General features: G+C 47.0%; 1 protein-coding gene and 1 non-coding gene across 2 annotated transcripts; one reads left to right on the forward strand and one right to left on the reverse strand.

The window, feature by feature from the left end:
• Positions 1-7145: 7145 nt before the first annotated feature.
• LOC123104967 (protein WRKY1) lies at positions 7146-10492 on the forward strand. The gene is made up of 4 exons (XM_044526926.1): positions 7146-7349; positions 8055-8994; positions 9087-9212; positions 9841-10492. The coding sequence occupies exons 2-4, from the start codon at positions 8075-8077 to the stop codon at positions 9986-9988; spliced, it is 1194 nt and encodes a 397-aa protein (XP_044382861.1). The 5' UTR covers positions 7146-7349; positions 8055-8074; the 3' UTR covers positions 9989-10492.
• A 2613-nt stretch (positions 10493-13105) lies between these two features.
• Positions 13106-13268, reverse strand: LOC123109108 (U1 spliceosomal RNA). The gene has a single exon (XR_006452401.1). It is a non-coding gene; the product is annotated as a U1 spliceosomal RNA (small nuclear RNA).
• Between the last annotated feature and the right edge of the window lie 4110 nt (positions 13269-17378).

Raw genomic sequence — 17378 nt, forward strand, 5'->3', positions numbered from 1 at the left:
CCCACTACCCACCAGGGCATGCCAGAGGGGGTTGGCGTGCCCTGGTGCCTTGTGGGCAGCTGCCCCCCCTCTAGTGGGTCTTGGTTCAAGTATTTATTTATTTATTCCAAAATAATTCCCCAAAAAGTTTCGTCCAATTCCGAGAACTTTTATTTCTGCACAAAACAACACCATGGTAGTTCTGCTGAAAACAATGCCAGTCCCGGTTAGTTTCACTCAAATCATGCAAATTAGAGTCCAAAACAAGAGCAAAAGCGTTTGGAAAAGTAGATACGATGGAGGCGTATCAGTCATCACCAACCCATGGGAATTTTTACACTGTACATCTTCTCATGGGCCTTGGAACACTAGCCCACGAGCTATTTCCTTCGACCTGGCCTACCCCAACCATTGGCTTCAAGCGCCACCAGGGCACATGTTAAAACTAACTTGGATTTTGTACCAAGAACACAATAACAACCATATATAGTTTTTCCCTAAAAACAAGAACATATAATTTTCCCTGAAAAACAAGTATATATTGTTAAAATAGAGAACACTTTACTCAAGACTCACCCTACAAGTTTCACACACACATGATAATTTTTTCTATGATAACAGATCTAGTCCAAATGACAACATGTTGCTGAGAATGTTACTACTGAAGAACTGGATTATTCACTAGCCACTAATTAGTGATGCCTTTAATAGGCCATTGGGTCGTTATACTACTATAAATGACAATATATCTAACATCTTTACTTTTGTCAATGAAAAAATCATGTTGTGATACAAGCGAAGATTCAAAATAAACCGCACTTCAATCTGAATTGTGAAACAAACTAAGAACTCATTAACACATGTGTATCTCTTTCCAAGTCATGATCATCGTGCATTCACTCACCACTTAGTAACACCTTTGGAAGTTTGTCTGATGTTATAGATGACTAGTTATCTACCATTGCTACATTTGTATTCATTTGATACCTTCTCAGATACATCAACATAATTTTTTATATGATTCACATGAAGATCATGTCATATAATGCACCACCATCTATACAGTGAGACACACAAGAGCTCACTAAAGTATATATTTCTCTTGCGGCTCATGCTCATCATTAACTACAATGAGCTAGAATATTCATTATTGGTTAATCTTTAGCGGTTTGTTGGGACATTAAAAATAACTATTTTTAAAATAGTTTGGATTGCTTACCACATTTGTAAAGTAGCTATCTCAATGCCATCAATGTCAACACAATATTCTGATATATGTAAAGATTATGAACTGATGACACACAATACAATACCATCTGTATCGAAGAAATAACTCGCTAATCTGCATATATCTCTTCCCAGCTCTTGCTTGGGTTCACATTCTTGCAATGAATTAGAGTATTCACTCACCACCTAGTAACACCTTTAGCTATACATCGACATGATACAAAATAACCAGTTATCTAGTGTGTTATGGTCCAGCTAATGTGAACTCACCTTGATGGCATCAACAAACGAAACACTAGCAAAGATTATGGTGTGTATCGCACTACCATCAGTATCACTATAACAACAATAACACTCATTAAAACCCGTAATCTTACTGCTCATGCCCATGATTAATTGCGTAAAATTGGGAGGTGGTTCGTCCACCCAACTCACACAAAAGGAGCCATACGGTGTAGCCAACCACACCAGGACGACCCATGGATAGGTAGAGCTAGATAAATGCTCAAACATCGGGAAGGCGTGGGGGAGTATGCTGGAGGGGCCTTTAGTGTTTTGTTGAAATGTAATAAATAATACTTTCTAATGCCATCTGACGAATCCATGTAGTGATACAATGTTAAAGATTATGTCAGGTATTGCACTATGATCTATATTGTGATACATACAAAGAACTCATTAGCCACAAATATATCTTCGTGGCACATAATCACCGTTAATTGCAATCAATTAAAGTATTCACTCACCAAACAGTAAGATATATAACACTTTGTTGATATGCTATAAATGACTAGTTTTCTCCTGCTACTATGAACACATATGCAATACATCAATGGCGAATCGACATTGTGATACAAGTAAAGATTGCCCTATATTTCACTACCATTTATATTATGATACCAACAAAGAGCTCATTAAACCATTGATATCTCTTCCAGTTCATGGTCATCTCTAACTGCAATGAGCGGGAGTATTCACTCATCACTATCCTTTAGCGCTTTGTTGGGATGCTATAGCTAAAGATCTATCTAGTGGTTCTACTTTTTGTTAATCAGAACCTATCTAGAAGACATCAGTGAAAATCCTTATTACGATACAAGTGAAGATTATGAATTTATGACATATACCGCAGTACCATGTATATCGAAAAACATCTCACTAAACCACATATATCTCTTTCTAGCTCATGATCGGCGTCACTCACAAATAAATTGGAGCGTTCACTCACCACTTAGTAATGCCTTTAGATGTCTATCGACATGCTAAGAAATAATTGGTGATCTAGTGCCACTACGGTTTTCGCTAATGTGAACTCCTCTCAAAGATGTCACAAATTATGATGCAGCTTGTTAGCACCACCGCACACAGAAGGCGCCACATCGTGCATCTAACCACATCTTGACAATCTACAAAAGGTGTCACACCATGCAGCCACATACACCAGGACAACCTACAGAAGGCGTCACATCGTGCAACCACTCATACCGGGATAACCTACAGAAGGCGTCACACCATGCGGCCACCCACACCGGGATGGCCTAGAGATAGAGATAGATAGATAAGCACTAACAAGAAGATACATCAAATGGAAAATCGGTAATGTGATATAAATGAAGACTATGAATTTAGATATATATTGCGGTTACATCTATATTGAACAAAGAGCTCATTGAGCCATATCTCTTTTCAACTCATGCTCGGTGTCACTTGCAGTGAACGGTAACGTTCATTCACCTCTTCATAACACACTAGCTGCCCGCTGGCATGCTAAGAAATAACCATTCGGCATACAAAAGGTGCCACACCGTGCAGCCAGCCATAATGGGACAACCTCCAAAAAGCGTCACATTGTGCAACCACCCACACCGGGACAACCTATAGAAGGCGCCACACCATGCAGCCATCCACACGGGAATGGCATGGAGATAGGGATAGAAAGAAAAACGCTCGTAGGTGGACACATCAAGGGCGAATATGTATTGTGGTATATATGTGGACATCATGAATTTACGATATACATTGTGGTTCCATCTATATTGAACAAACAACTTATTAAGCCACACATATCTCTTTCCAGCTCATGCTCATTGTAATTGCGGTGAACGGTAACTTTCACCCACCGCTTAATTACGCATTTACCCCATCTGTTGGCATGCTAGGAAATAACCAACTGTCCAATACCGCTACAGTTGCACTAACCAGTTGTCCAATGCCAATACAGATGGCACCACACTGTGCAGCCACCCACATCGGGACAACCTGCGGAAGGTGTCACACCGTGCATCTACCTGCGCTGGGACAACGTATAAAAGGCACCATAAGGTGCAACCACCCACACCAAGACAACCTACAGAAGGCGCTACACCATGCAGCCACCCGCATCGGGATAGCCTAGAGATAGAAATCTGTATTGTGATATTAATGGAGATTATGAATTTATGGCGGATATTACGATTCCATCCATATTAAACAAACAACCCACTGAGCGACGTATATCTCTTTCAGCACATGCTCGATGTACTTGCAGTAAAAGGTAACATTCACCCACCGCTTAGTAACACCTTTAGCCATCCGTTGGCATGGTAGGAGATAACCAGTTGTCCAGTGCCGCTACACCTGCACTAACGTGAACTTCACTCAAAGATGTTACAAATTTACATTACCAAAAGTTATGCCATATATTACATTGGTATCAATACCATCATCACAATTGAAAATAATAATAATGCATGAACATATATCTTCTTCCACTGCGTCTCTGATTAATCGCGTAGAATCAGAAGATGATTCGTCAACACTGGCTCACCAGCATAGAAGGCGCCGCACCGTGCAACCAGACACACTCGGATGCCCTGCAGATAGAGATGGAGGGAGAAACGCCATGCAACCACCCGGATGACATACCATGCAGCTACCCACATTGGAACAATCTACCGAAGGTGTTACACCATGCAACCACCCCCACTGGGATAACCTACAGAAGGCGCCACACCGTGCAGCCACCTATACTGGGACAACCTACAGAAGGTCCCACATCGTGCAGCCATCCTCACTAGGACAACCTACCAAAGGCGTCACACTGTGCAGGCACCCACACTGGAATAACATACAGAAGACGCCACACCATGCAGCCACACTCATCGGGACAACCTACAAAAGGCGGCACACCATGCAGCCACCCAAACTGGGATAATCCATAGAAGGCGCTACACCGTGCAGCCACCCTCACCGGGATAACCTGCAGAAGGCGTCACACCATGCGACCACCCACACTAGGATAATCTGCAGAAGGCGCCACACCGTGCAGACACCCTCACCGAGATAACCTACAGAAGGCGCCAAACTGTGCAGCCACCCACACTGGGATAACCTACAGAGGACGCCACATCGTGCAGCCACCCTCACCGGGATAACCTACATAAGGCGCCATACCGTGCAGCCACCCACACTGGGATAACCTATAGAAGGTGCCACACCGTGCAACCACCCTCACCGGGACAACCTACAAAAGATGTCACACCATGCAGCCACCCACACTGGGATAACCTACAGAAGGCGCCACACCGTGCAGCCACCCACACTGGGATAACCTACAGAAGGCGCCACAGCATGTAGCCACCTTTACCGGGACAACCTACAGAAGGCGCCACACCATGCAGTCACCCACATTGGGATAACCTACAGAAGGCGCCACATGGTGCAGCCACCCTCACCGGGACAACCTACAGAAGGCGCCACACCATACAGCCACCCACATTGGGATAACCTACAGAAGGCGTCACACGGTGCAGCCACCCTCACCGGGACAACCTCCAGAAGGCGCCACACCGTGTAGCCACCCACACCGAGATAACCTACAGAAGGCGCCACACCGTGTAGCCACCCACACCGAGATAACCAACAGAAAACGCCACACCGTGTAGCCACCCACACCCGGAGAACCTACAGAAGGCGCCACACCGTGCAGCCACCCACACCGGGAGAACCTACAGAAGGCGCCACACCGTGCAGCCACCCACACTAGGACAACCTACAGAAGGTGCCACATCGTGTAGCCACCCACACTGGGACAACTTATATTAATGGCGCCACACAGTGCAGCCACCCTCATCGGGACAACCTACAGAAGGCGCCACACCATGCAGCCACCCACAATAGGATAACCTACACAAGGTGCCACACCGTGCAGCCACCCACACCGGGACAACCTACAGAAGGCGTCACACCATGCAGCCACCCACACTGAAATAGCCTACAGAAGGCACCACATCGTGCAGCCTCCCTCACCGGGACAACCTACAGAAGGCGTCACACCATGCAGCCACCCACACTGGGATAACCTACAGAAGGCACCACACCGTGCAGCCACCCTCATCGAACAACCTACAGAAGGCGCCACACCATGCAGCCACCCACACTAGGATAACATACAGAAGGCGCCACACCGTGCAGCCGCCCTCACCAGGACAACCTACAGAAGGCGGCATACCATGCAGCCACCCAAACTGGGATAACCTACAGAAGGCGGCACACATGCAGCCACCCTCACCGGGATAACCTACAGAAGGCGCCACCATGCAGCCACCCACACCGGGATAACCTACAGAAGGCGCCACACCGTGCAGCCACCCTCACCGGGATAACCAACAGAAGGCGCTAAACCGTGCATCCACCCACACCGGGATAACCTATAGAAGGCGCCACACCGTGCAACCACTCTCACCGGGACAACCTACAGAAGGCGCCACACCGTGCAGCCACCCTCACCGGGACAACCTACAGAAGGTGCCACACCATGCAACCACCGACACGGGGATAACCTACAGAAGGCACCACACCGTGCAGCCACCCTCACCAGGACAACCTACAAAAGGCGCCACACCATGCAGCCACCCACACTGGGATAACCTACAGAAGGCACCACACCGTGCAGCCACCCACACGGGGATAACCTACAAAAGACGCCACACCGTGCACCCACCCACACTGGGATAACCTACGGAATGCGCCACACCGTGCAGCCACCTACACTGGGAAAACCTGCAGAAGGCGTCGCACCGTGCATCCACCCATGCTGGGATGGCCAAAGATAGAGATAGACAGATAAACGTTCACACACTGATCCATCAATGCATGGCATTTCTATATTATGGTATAAGTTAAGATTATGAATTTACGGCGAATATTGCGGTTCCACCTATATTAAACAAACAACTCAACGAGCCACATATATCTCTTTCCAGCTCATGCTCGGCGTCACTTGCGGCGAACGAAAACGTTCACCCACCGCTTAGTAACACCTTTAGCCATCCGTTGGCACGTCGGGAAATAGCCAGTTGTCCAATGCTGTTACACCTGCACTAACGTGACCTCCTTCAAAGGCATTACAAATTCACATTACCGAAAGTTATGCCATATATTACGCCGTTATTGATACCATCATCACAATTGAAAAAAATTGATGCATGAACGTATATCTTCCTCCACCGCGTCTCTGATTAATCGCGTAAAACTGGAAGACGGTTCATCGATACCAGCTCATCCGCACAGAAGGCGCCACACCGTGCAGCCGGGCATACTCGGATGGCCTGCGGACAGAGAGGGGGAGAAACAAACGCTCACGAGAGGGGGGATAGAGAACGTTGGCGGGCGGGGCCCAGGCGGGGGGCACAGTGGCGTCTGACACAGCTCACGCCTTTGACGAAACGGCAGCCCCGGGAAGCCAACCCCACACCCAGAAACGGATTAAAATAAAAGAATCAGCAGGGAGGGAAGGGAGAAAAAGCCGGGACAGGGCAAAAGTCCATAGGCAGGACAGGGACGGGCGCGATGGACGGCCCGGATCCGCCCTCGGTGGCCCCGCCCCCGCAGCGTCCCGGCCCCCGAGGAGGAATACGAGAGAAGAAAAACGAAAGAGGGGCGCAAAAGCGATAGAGCACTGCGCCTGCGCTGGCCCCCACCCCCGCCCCCGTTCCGCTTGTTTATTTATTTTCCTCACTCCCTGCCTCGGACTAGCACTCGGCTGCTGCTCCCCCTCCTGCTCCGCTCGTCGCCTCTCCGTCCTCTCTGCCGGCTGTCCCGGCCCCCTCTCCCCTCCGCTCCAGCGGTCGTGGCCAGTGGCGACGCCTGCGACATCCCGCGAGGTTTGCGCCCCCCTGCTCTGTGCCCTGCTCCTCCTCTTGCTGCTGGGATCGTGTTGTTATCTGCGTCCCTTTCCCGGCGATTCGGGCGCGGCGTTTCCGCTTCGTGGGTGGATCGACGGGGGTGCTCGGGCGGGCGGGCGGCGCTTCCTGCTTCTTGTCACCCGCGGTGGCGGATTCCGCGCCGGATTTTTCGAGGTTTTTTCTCGGGGGAACGGAGCGGGGGTGGTGGCGCGGTCACGGGCGGGTCGGTAGACTTTTTTCTGTTCTTGTATTGTAGGCTCAGGTGCTTCCTTCCCTGGATTGTCCGGCGGCCTAGTTTTGGTAGCGATTAAGGCCGCCAGAAATGCCGAGTCCCGCGCTCGCGTGCCCAATTCTGGCCTGGCGGGTCGGGGAGTGATGGCGGAGAATCTCCTGCATCCGGCGGCTACTTCTTCCCAGGCCTCGGATGAAATCCATGGAGGTGGCAGTGTTCTTTATGGGGGCGGAATGATTAGAGCCATCGGCGTACATATCCACTCATGTCTCTCCTGCGTTCTTTTTGCTGTGCCAAGCATATCCTCGTGCCGTGATGCCTGTTTTAGATATTTATTTCCTGAAGAATCTTCTACTCGAGTCCAATTATTGCAGGTGTTGAATCCTTTTGATTCGAGATGCGTATGTTCGAGCGGAGAGCTCAAGAAGTTCTTGATTTGTGTGTGTGTGCAGGTAGGGGGAGGGAGTGAGCGATGGATGGCATGGTGGAATCCAACAGGGAGGCGGTGCAGAGCTGCCACAAGGTGCTGGACCTCCTCTCCAACCCCCATGGCCAGCTCGTTCCCCACAAGGACCTCGTGGAGGCCACGGGCGCCGCTGTCGCCAAGTTCGGCTCCCTAGCTTCCAAGATCAGCAGCGGCAATGGCCGACAGGGCCATGCTAGGTTCAGACAAAGGATCAAGAAGCCCATGCCTCTCTTCGACAGCAACCTCTTCCGGGACAGCCCTGCATCGGCTGCGGCTGCCGATGCTACTGCAGCACCACCCAAAACATCCAGTCCTGGCCCGAGCACCAGTCTCCAGCTGTTTCCGAGGTACCAGCAGATGGAGGCCTCCCCCTCCAAGGACCCTGTCAGGATCCCAGCAGCCCAATTCCCCCAGAGAATGGTTGTGGAGAACCCGTCGGTCGGTTCGAATGGACCGGCTCGCGGGCCGCAGCTCCAGCTCGTCCAGCCGGTGTCTGTCGCGCCGCCGGCGGGGACGCCGGCACCGGCATTGCCGGCGGCGCATCTCCATTTCATCCAGCAGCAGCAGAGCTACCAGAGGTTTCAGCTCATGCATCAGATGAAGTTGCAGAGCGAGATGATGAAGAGGGGCGGCCATGGTGATCAGGGTGGCAGCGCTGGTGCTGGCAAGGGTGTCAACCTCAAATTTGATGGTTCTAACTGTACGGGGTCATCCTCCCGTTCGTTCCTGACATCTCTGAGCATGGAGGGGAGCATGGCGAGCTTGGACGGTAGCCGCTCCAGCCGTCCCTTCCAGCTAGTTAGTGGCTCGCAGACGTCGAGCACCCCGGAGTTGGGCCTCATGCAGCAGAGGAGGAGGTGTGCCGGCAAGGAGGATGGGAGTGGACGCTGTGCAACTGGGAGCAGGTGTCACTGTGCAAAGAAAAGGTTGGAATTCATTGTGATAAATTGATATCTGACTACTGTTATTATGGTAATTTTATGTTTTTTTATAAACCATCCTTTGTATGCAATTACAGGAAACTAAGGATAAGGAGGTCTATCAAAGTCCCTGCAATCAGCAATAAGGTGGCCGACATCCCGGCCGATGAATTCTCGTGGCGGAAGTATGGCCAGAAGCCAATAAAGGGATCCCCGCATCCTAGGTATATCGAAATACTTAAATCCTTTTTATCCCTTTATATACATTTGCCCGCGTATATAATTGTATTGCACATGATGTTTGCACTTGCTCTTTGCTGGCTTTGTCATTTTGTTATATTAGTAGACAAGTAGTAATAGTTGGTTTAATTTTGTTTTGTTCAGAGTTATAGCTTCTCTTTTCTTTTTTTGGCAAAACTAAGTATATATAACCATATCACTGGATGCATGATCTTCCAAAAAGTTTTCATCCACATGACTTACAGTAATTTTAAAAGTTGATAGCCCTGAATTAATGGGCTGACAATTCTAACTTCTAAGGCTAGATGTTATGGCCCAGTTGATTAGGTAATACCATAATACTAGATACCGCTTATAGCAAAGTTTGGTTCAGATATCCTTTCCAAAAGTGTTTCCTTTGTTTTCAATCAAGTCAGTGTAGTTTCATTCTCAAGTTTGCTATAAGCATACATGCAGTTGAAAGGAAACCTGTTCTAATTCTGGTAGTATGCCTATTGCAATCAAAGAAAGGTTACAGCTGACATCCTCTAATTCCCAGCCCACTTCACCTGCTTTGTTCTTTCTTCAAACAGGCCACTTAAGAATGTACGTGTGTGCACCATTGTCTTGCAGGGGTTACTACAAGTGTAGCAGCGTGAGGGGCTGCCCGGCCAGGAAGCATGTCGAGAGGTGCGTCGACGACCCCGCGATGTTGATCGTTACCTACGAGGGCGATCACAACCACAACCACAACCAAGCTGCGGCAGCCCAGCCAGCCTGACCTTTCGGGTCTCCATCATCGTCGCAGACCGCTTTCAATAGCCTCCGTTTTCTAGAGAAAGACATGAAAAAAGAAGATGAAAGAAGAAGAAGAAGAAGAAGAGACTAGCCTGTACATACTCTTCTGTTCCTAACTGCTGGGGAGGGGGTGGGGAGGATGATTCAGCTCTTTCAGGAGAATCCATGGCGAAAGGGATTTAATTTATCGCGTAGATTGTCAATTTAGTGGTGTTTCTCATCGATCAGACTCATAAATTTTGTAGACTTTTCCTTCTTTTTTTTTTTGCCCCTGTTGTCTCTGTGTCTGTTGGTCCTTAGGACTGTCCTGTGCTGTGTAAGATTGAGCTGCAGTTATATGTCGGGGGTTGGTGTTACTGTAACCGTGCAAGGGGGTTGGAGAAGGCAGGTAGCTGGCAGTGCCTGTTAAAGTTGCGACACCTAGGAACAAAATGTACCCCTCATCTTTCGGTCAATTGGATTGGTGGATCGCCTGATACCTTTGACATGGGTTCCTGTTTCGCACAAGTGCTGTTTCCGTGGTGTCACTGCAGGTCTTTTTTGTTCTCAAGCATTTGATGTGTACCCCTTTGTTGTTTTCTTGAACATGTTTCATCAAAGATCATTAGATCTTCATTCAACGGCTGAAAATAGATCGGGCACTATACATCTTCAACGTTCAACTTCTTTTTCCTCGTGCAGCCGCCGGCCAACCCAGACCTAACCGCCCGCCTCTGCCTCGCCGCCCCCACCCCCCCCCCCCCCCCCCACTGCCATGCTGGGAAATTTCACCAGAAAAATCGTCAGCATAATGCGTGGGAAAGAATCGCAACATGCACAACGTCAGTCTTGATTAACATTTTAAAATGCATGTTCAACATTTTTTCAAATGGTTGATTAACATTTTTATATACTTGATCAATAAAATTTATCATTTCTTAATACATGGTCAACATTTTTCATATACACATTTAACATTTTTTAAATGCTTGATTAACATTTTTCAAATACTTGTTCAATATTTTTTCAAATGCTTGATTAATATTTTTATATACATAATCATCATTTTTTTCAAATACTTGTACATCATTTTTCAAATACTTGTCCCACATTTTTCAAACAGTTGTTCAACATTTTTATTTCAATTGCTTGATTAAAAATTTTATATACATGATCAACATTTTTTCAAATATTTGTTCAACATTTTTCAAAAAAATTCAAATACTTATTTAACATGTTTCAAATGTTTTTTGTTATATATATATATATAATATTTTAAAATATAATAAACAAAATTACAAAAATAAAGCAAAAAAACGAAATCAGAAAACGAGGCTGTGGCCTCTCGCGCGCCTGGGCCGGCCCAATGCGCCCTCCCCTTCAGCGATCATTCCCTTCAGCAATACTCTACTCCTGGTTTTGTGGTTCTTCTGTATATTTCTCTCTTTCCTATAAATGTTGCCAACTTATCCTTTTATACTTCAAGGGCCTAGTTGACTTCCCTTCTGTCTGTACGTGACATTATGAACACGAATAATAGATATATGACGACCGCAAGCCTTTTAAATTGTACACACGTAGCCAACGATCATCGGTCAGGGTATGGTACGACGCGATTGTACCCCATATATGGACATCGTACCCACGCCTAGGGAGGGACCACCACTCTCTTCCATGTGAGAACCCGGAATTAACTTCCAGACCCTCCTGTGTATATTTATCAACCACAGGATTATTATTGACAACACAACGAAATGGTATTATTGCACAATACATAAAAATATTACAAGTTTAGTAAATCTTGCCACAAGGCATACATAGAGAAATGTCTCATGACATTTATTACAATAAAAGAACAATGAAAAATAAAATGCGTAGCGACTCTATCTTAGCCACAGGCAGTCGATGTAGTCCACGTGACCTCACTCCTACGGATCGCCATAGTAGTCATGGTCATCACCTCCGTCTTGATGAAACTCTGTTATCAACAAAAGTATTGCCATGAGTACATTACGTACTCATGTCACATGCCTCCATCGGAGAAGGTCCTAATAGCTACATGTGGCTTCAAAGCAAGGTTGTATGGCTCATTTGCATAAAAGCTAATTTTGTTTGGAAACAATATAGCAGTTGAATAAAAGCAATTTTAATGAAAACATGTTTTATCTCTAGAATAACTTTCATCAAAGTAAGGATCCTTGATCAACTCACATCCTTTATAGGTTCCAAGAATAGGGGCAAAGAGGAAAAAAGCAAGACATGCCCTGTATGTCAATAAAGATTCATGTGTCGTCCATGACCGTGGACACAACTATTCGAATAGTTTTACACTATGTAGAGGTTGTACACTTTACCCACACGTCACAATCCCGACTTGTTGCTACTAGCTGTCGCTAGAGTAGTACACCATTTGGTATACCGGCAGGGAGATTGTGACGAGGTCTTTCATTATACCACGATTACTGTGCCAAGCCCACTAGGTTTCAACACGGAAGTAACCGTAGTTCACAGTCCGGGCCCCCTTTTGTGCCAAGGATACTCCTCGCAAGGCAGCTATCCCAAGGAGACGACGGGAATCTACGGCGGAGCTCCGTCGACTACGCCTAGATGGACAAACTCGAGGAGGATCGGAGCACGGAAGACAAACTCGAAGAAGAAGCGTCGCAATCCGCCCGAGTGCCGTACCTGCGAGGACTAATGAACCCTAAGCTAAACTACTAGCCAATGCGGGGACACCGGGATGCCCCTCCTCGCCACCGGTCGCCGGAGCGGCATGCAGAGGGTAGGCGTATCCACAGGCTCACCGGCGAAGTCTGGAGGGAAGAGTTTACCCTAGCCTTCAGGGGATAGGGGAGGGGAAAATAAGATGAATCTAGAAGACATGTCCCTTTTTACATTGCAATATTTGGCATTGACCCAAATATTGGCTACTAATTGACTGGTTGCAAAACTGAGTACCCAACTTTGTATAGGATTATTATTATTTTTGCAAATCTTGCCATTGCGAAACTTTTGAAGGAAAACCAAACATACCACATACGCATACTTGATGAAGTGGAAGCAGCTCGCCAAACATGCATAGCTAGAATTTACCAATTTCTAAATTTAAATTTTCTGGATTGGCAGGGCCGCACAAACGCATACCCCCCATCTACCAAAAATCATGACATCCATTCTCTCAATTGGGGAGATGGTAGAACAACACGCTCACCAAATGCAATTTGAGCCGTGGATCTAGGCCACGACCCTTCTTTATAAGTCATCAGCCCCGTCCAGGTAGGGGTAATGCTGCATCGGTGACCTATGTGCTCGTTATATAGACTTGATTTATCACCGCCGCCTCCTCTCACCAGCGAGGTGGTACTAAACCAAGCCAGAGCATAGTGGAGCAGAAAAACATATCTTTTGTATTTTTAGAAAACACAAATATTTTGAATTGTTAAAAACACTTTAATAAAAAATTAAAAATGTATCACATATATCTTCTAGTTTTGAATTTTTTTCATACAATTTTAATTTTTTTTTTCATGTATACCCATTGTCATCCCGATGTGGGAGGGAAGCTCCCACCACCTGAGGGGCAATAGACATGGGCGAAGAAAATTTTACCTTTTGTATTTTAAGGATATGCATGTATTTTAAATAGTTGAAAATATTGTAATAAAATACTAAATTTAAAATATTATACTCCCATATTAATTGTCATTGATTTAGTACAATACTTTTTTGCAAAAAAGTTCAGCTTGTACTAAATGGGAGTAGATTTATTTCTTAGTTTTAAAATTTATTCATACAATTTGGAACATTTTGTCATGTATAGTATATCAAATAGTATGCACAGTACAACAGAAAAATATGATGTAAACCACCAAAAAAATGTGTAATAGGGTACCAATTTGAAAATATCTATGTATGTCAAAATAAACACCTATAACTATTTAAAAAACATCCACGATAGAAATTTCGGAAAAAAGGAAACACAAATAGAAAAGGTGAACAAAAAGACCTGTTAAACGCGGCATTTAGGACTGAGTATTTAGCACCAACGCACGACACATTATTTATCAATTTTAAGAAGTGAATATTGGGTTTGCCGTTTTGGCTCTGGGGAACATCTGCTCCTGGATAATAGCAAATTGAAAAAAAAACAGTAAATAAAATTTAAACTTTCTGATTTCTTTGTAGATATTATTGTTAGTGTAATAAGCATGATTGACAAATATCATGATGTCAGGACCCCGACTCAATGTCACATCGATCTAGCCGGTAACACCTCATATCACTTTGCGGCCTCACGCACGGTATCCCCACGGGTGTCGCCTTACCTTTGCCCGGGACCGTTTGCGCCTTTTGGCTCACGTATATGATAGTGTCGCTAGCATCCATATGATAAGGAGCCCGGGCTGACATGGCTAGTCGTAAACCCAAAGTGGCACAAACTTACAGGGACATGCATCCATGACCCAGCATCGAACGTGTCGGTCATCAGCGAGTGAATCCAGGCTGTAGCACTGGGCTAGCAAGACTCCGGTGAACCGGGCTGTAGCGGGCTAACAGGACTCCGGTATTCATCGCGTGACATTTCCCCGAAGGGACAGACACAGGAACGAAGAAGGACACATGCCGGCCAGCCTAAGTGTTCCGGAGCAGTAGCAAGCTACCATGGCTCGGTGGAAACACTAGGAGGCATTTCCCGGTAAGAGAGGCTACTAAAGATAAACAACTAGATAGTCAGATCCCACACATACCAAGCATTTCAATAACATACACACAATATGCCCGATATGTGCAATACAACATGGCATCACAAAATGACTCTACGACTCAAGTAGTCTATTCAATAGGCTCCGAGGAGCGAGGCATTACAAACATGGGTCTCATGACCCAACAATCAGAGCATACAAGTCAAAGCACAAGCGGAAGCTATCATGTCTGAGTACAGACATCTGTAAATCAAAAAGGCTGAGAAGCCTGACTATCGATCAGATCCTACCGAGGGCACAAGATCGTAGCTGAGGTATCAAGCTAAACGTCGAAGTCCAAGCGGAACTACTAGTGAGACTAAAGTCTCTCTGCAAAACATAAAATAGGCAAACGTGAGTACAAATGTACCCAGCAAGACTTACATCAGATCTATCTACACATGCATCATTATCAATAAAGGGGATGGTGGAGTTTGACTGCAGCAAGCCAGCTTTGACTCGGTGGCTAACCTGAACTACGACTGCAAGTAACTCTTTTGAGGTGGCGCACACGAGTCCACATATTCACCATATCAATACACCACTATGGATCCGCTCCCGTCTCCCTACGAGAACGCCGTCCATAGCACTCACGCTTATCTTGCGCATTTTAAAGTATCCACTTTCACTTGTCTATGAACTGATATAAGCAACCCAGAAGTCCTTTTCCGCGGACACGGCTATTCGAATAGATGATGTTAACCCTGCAGGGGTGTACTCCTTCACACACGCTCTCACCACTTACCGCCGTTTACACGACATGTACTCGGCAACCTTCAAGCGGAAGCCCAACGTGGGTGTCGGCCACGGCCTGCCTAAACACTCAAGTCTCTAGTCCAGGTTTATCACCTATTCGGGTTCCATCCATGAGGAGATCCGGCCGGAGTTTCGCTCACAGCCCCAAACGATGTGAACAGGGTTCCGTGACACCAAACGGGCGCCCGGTTTACCCGGCCACGTGCCTACCGCATCACAGCCCACCCCTACGGTCAGCGCTGCGCACGGCCTCCAGCATACTACAAACACCAGAAACTACTTGCAACTCCTGGACAGAGGACAAGGGTGATCAAGAAGCCGAGAGGGTCCATTGGTTTCGGGCCCAATGCGTGGTAGTAGCTGAATCATGGATCACAAACACAGAACTCAGTTCCTGAGGATGGCTGCAATGAGACAACCCACCATGTACTCCTACATGGCCTCTCACCGCTACCTTTACCAAATCGTGTTCACACACTTAGCTCACACACAGTAGGACATGTTCACACGCCTCTGATTCATCCCCGATGAATCAGACCTGACTCAACTCTAAGCAGTAGCAGGCATGACAAACAAGCATGAATGAGTAGGCACATCAGGGCTCAAACAACTCCTACTCATGCTAGTGGGTTTCATCTATTTACTGTGGCAATGACAGGTCATGCAAAGGATAAAGGGGTTCAGCTACCGCAGCAAGTAACAGATGAATCGGTGTTGTCCTAATGCAGTAAAAGAGAGCAGGAGCGAGAGAGTAGGATTGTATCGGAATGAACAAGGGGGTTTTGCTTGCCTGGCACTTCTGAAGATAACATTGAGTCTTCATCAGTGTCAACGATCACATCATCGGTATCACGTCTATCGAGAGGGGACAAATACCGGCAACACAGAAGGGAACACAATCAATGCAATGCACAATATGATGCATGATCATGACATGGCAAAATGAATGTGTTTTGGGCTAATGCAACTAGCAACAGATTAAATGAAGTTGGTTTGAATACAAGATTCAAATTCAAACTCCATATGTGATTATTCAAATGCCATTTAATTGATTTGTGCTAAACAGCAGCTATAAGTTGTTATAACATGCATGAAAATGGTACAGATGGATTCCTTGAATTTTTCTGATAATTTTTCATATATAAATTATTTAATTTGGAGTTACGGTTAATTTTCTATGAATTTTGGAAGTTTTAGGCATTTTTCTGGAATTTCAGAATTAAATTAAATCCAGAAAGCATTACTGCATCAGCATGACGTTGGCATGACGTCAGCAAGTCAACAGGGGCCGGCTCGGGTCAAACCTGACGTGTGGGGTCCACACGTCAGTGACACAGGGGCTAATCCCGCGTTGACCCGGGCTTTGACCCACTACGGGGCCCACTGTCAGTGGCTGTGGGGGGGTGTTTAGGCGTCATTAGTGCTAATTAGGCGTGCCACGTCGGCAGTCGCCGGAGTTCGGCCGGCGACGACCAAAACTGCGGCGGGAGCTCGCCGGAGTGGCGCTGCGAGCGGTTTTGGGCCAAGCCAAGGGCACCAGAGGGTTGCCCTTGCTTGCGCGCATCCAAAGGAGGCATGCGGAAGGCGCGGGGTGGCCGGAGCTCGCCGGAGTGGGGGCCGCGGCGGCTGCCGGAGCTCGGGTTTGGGCGGAGCGAGGTTACGGAGCGCTAGGGGGCTGGCTGAGGGGCTATGCGGACTCCTGGGGCAGCTAGGAGCATGCTAGGCTCGTCGGACTGGCCGCGACAGCACGTCAGTGCCATGCCCGGCGTCCATGGCGGACGGCGGCGCTCGGTACGGTGGCTAGCATGGCTACTGCACGGGAGACCAACGGGGAGAGAGGGGAAACGTAGGAGAGCTCACGGAGGGGCTAGCGGAGGAGACGACGAAGTCGGGAAA

This window comes from Triticum aestivum, chromosome 5A, assembly GCF_018294505.1.
Source record: "Triticum aestivum cultivar Chinese Spring chromosome 5A, IWGSC CS RefSeq v2.1, whole genome shotgun sequence".
Lineage (NCBI taxonomy): Eukaryota > Viridiplantae > Streptophyta > Magnoliopsida > Poales > Poaceae > Triticum > Triticum aestivum.

Coding starts and splice junctions, on each gene's coding strand:
- LOC123104967 (XM_044526926.1), top strand. CDS start 8,075: ATGGATGGCATGGTGGAATCCAACAGGGAGGCGGTGCAGAGCTGCCAC. Junction 8,995..9,086: donor TGTCACTGTGCAAAGAAAAG/GTTGGAATTCAT, acceptor ATGCAATTACAG/GAAACTAAGGATAAGGAGGT. Junction 9,213..9,840: donor AAGGGATCCCCGCATCCTAG/GTATATCGAAAT, acceptor ATTGTCTTGCAG/GGGTTACTACAAGTGTAGCA.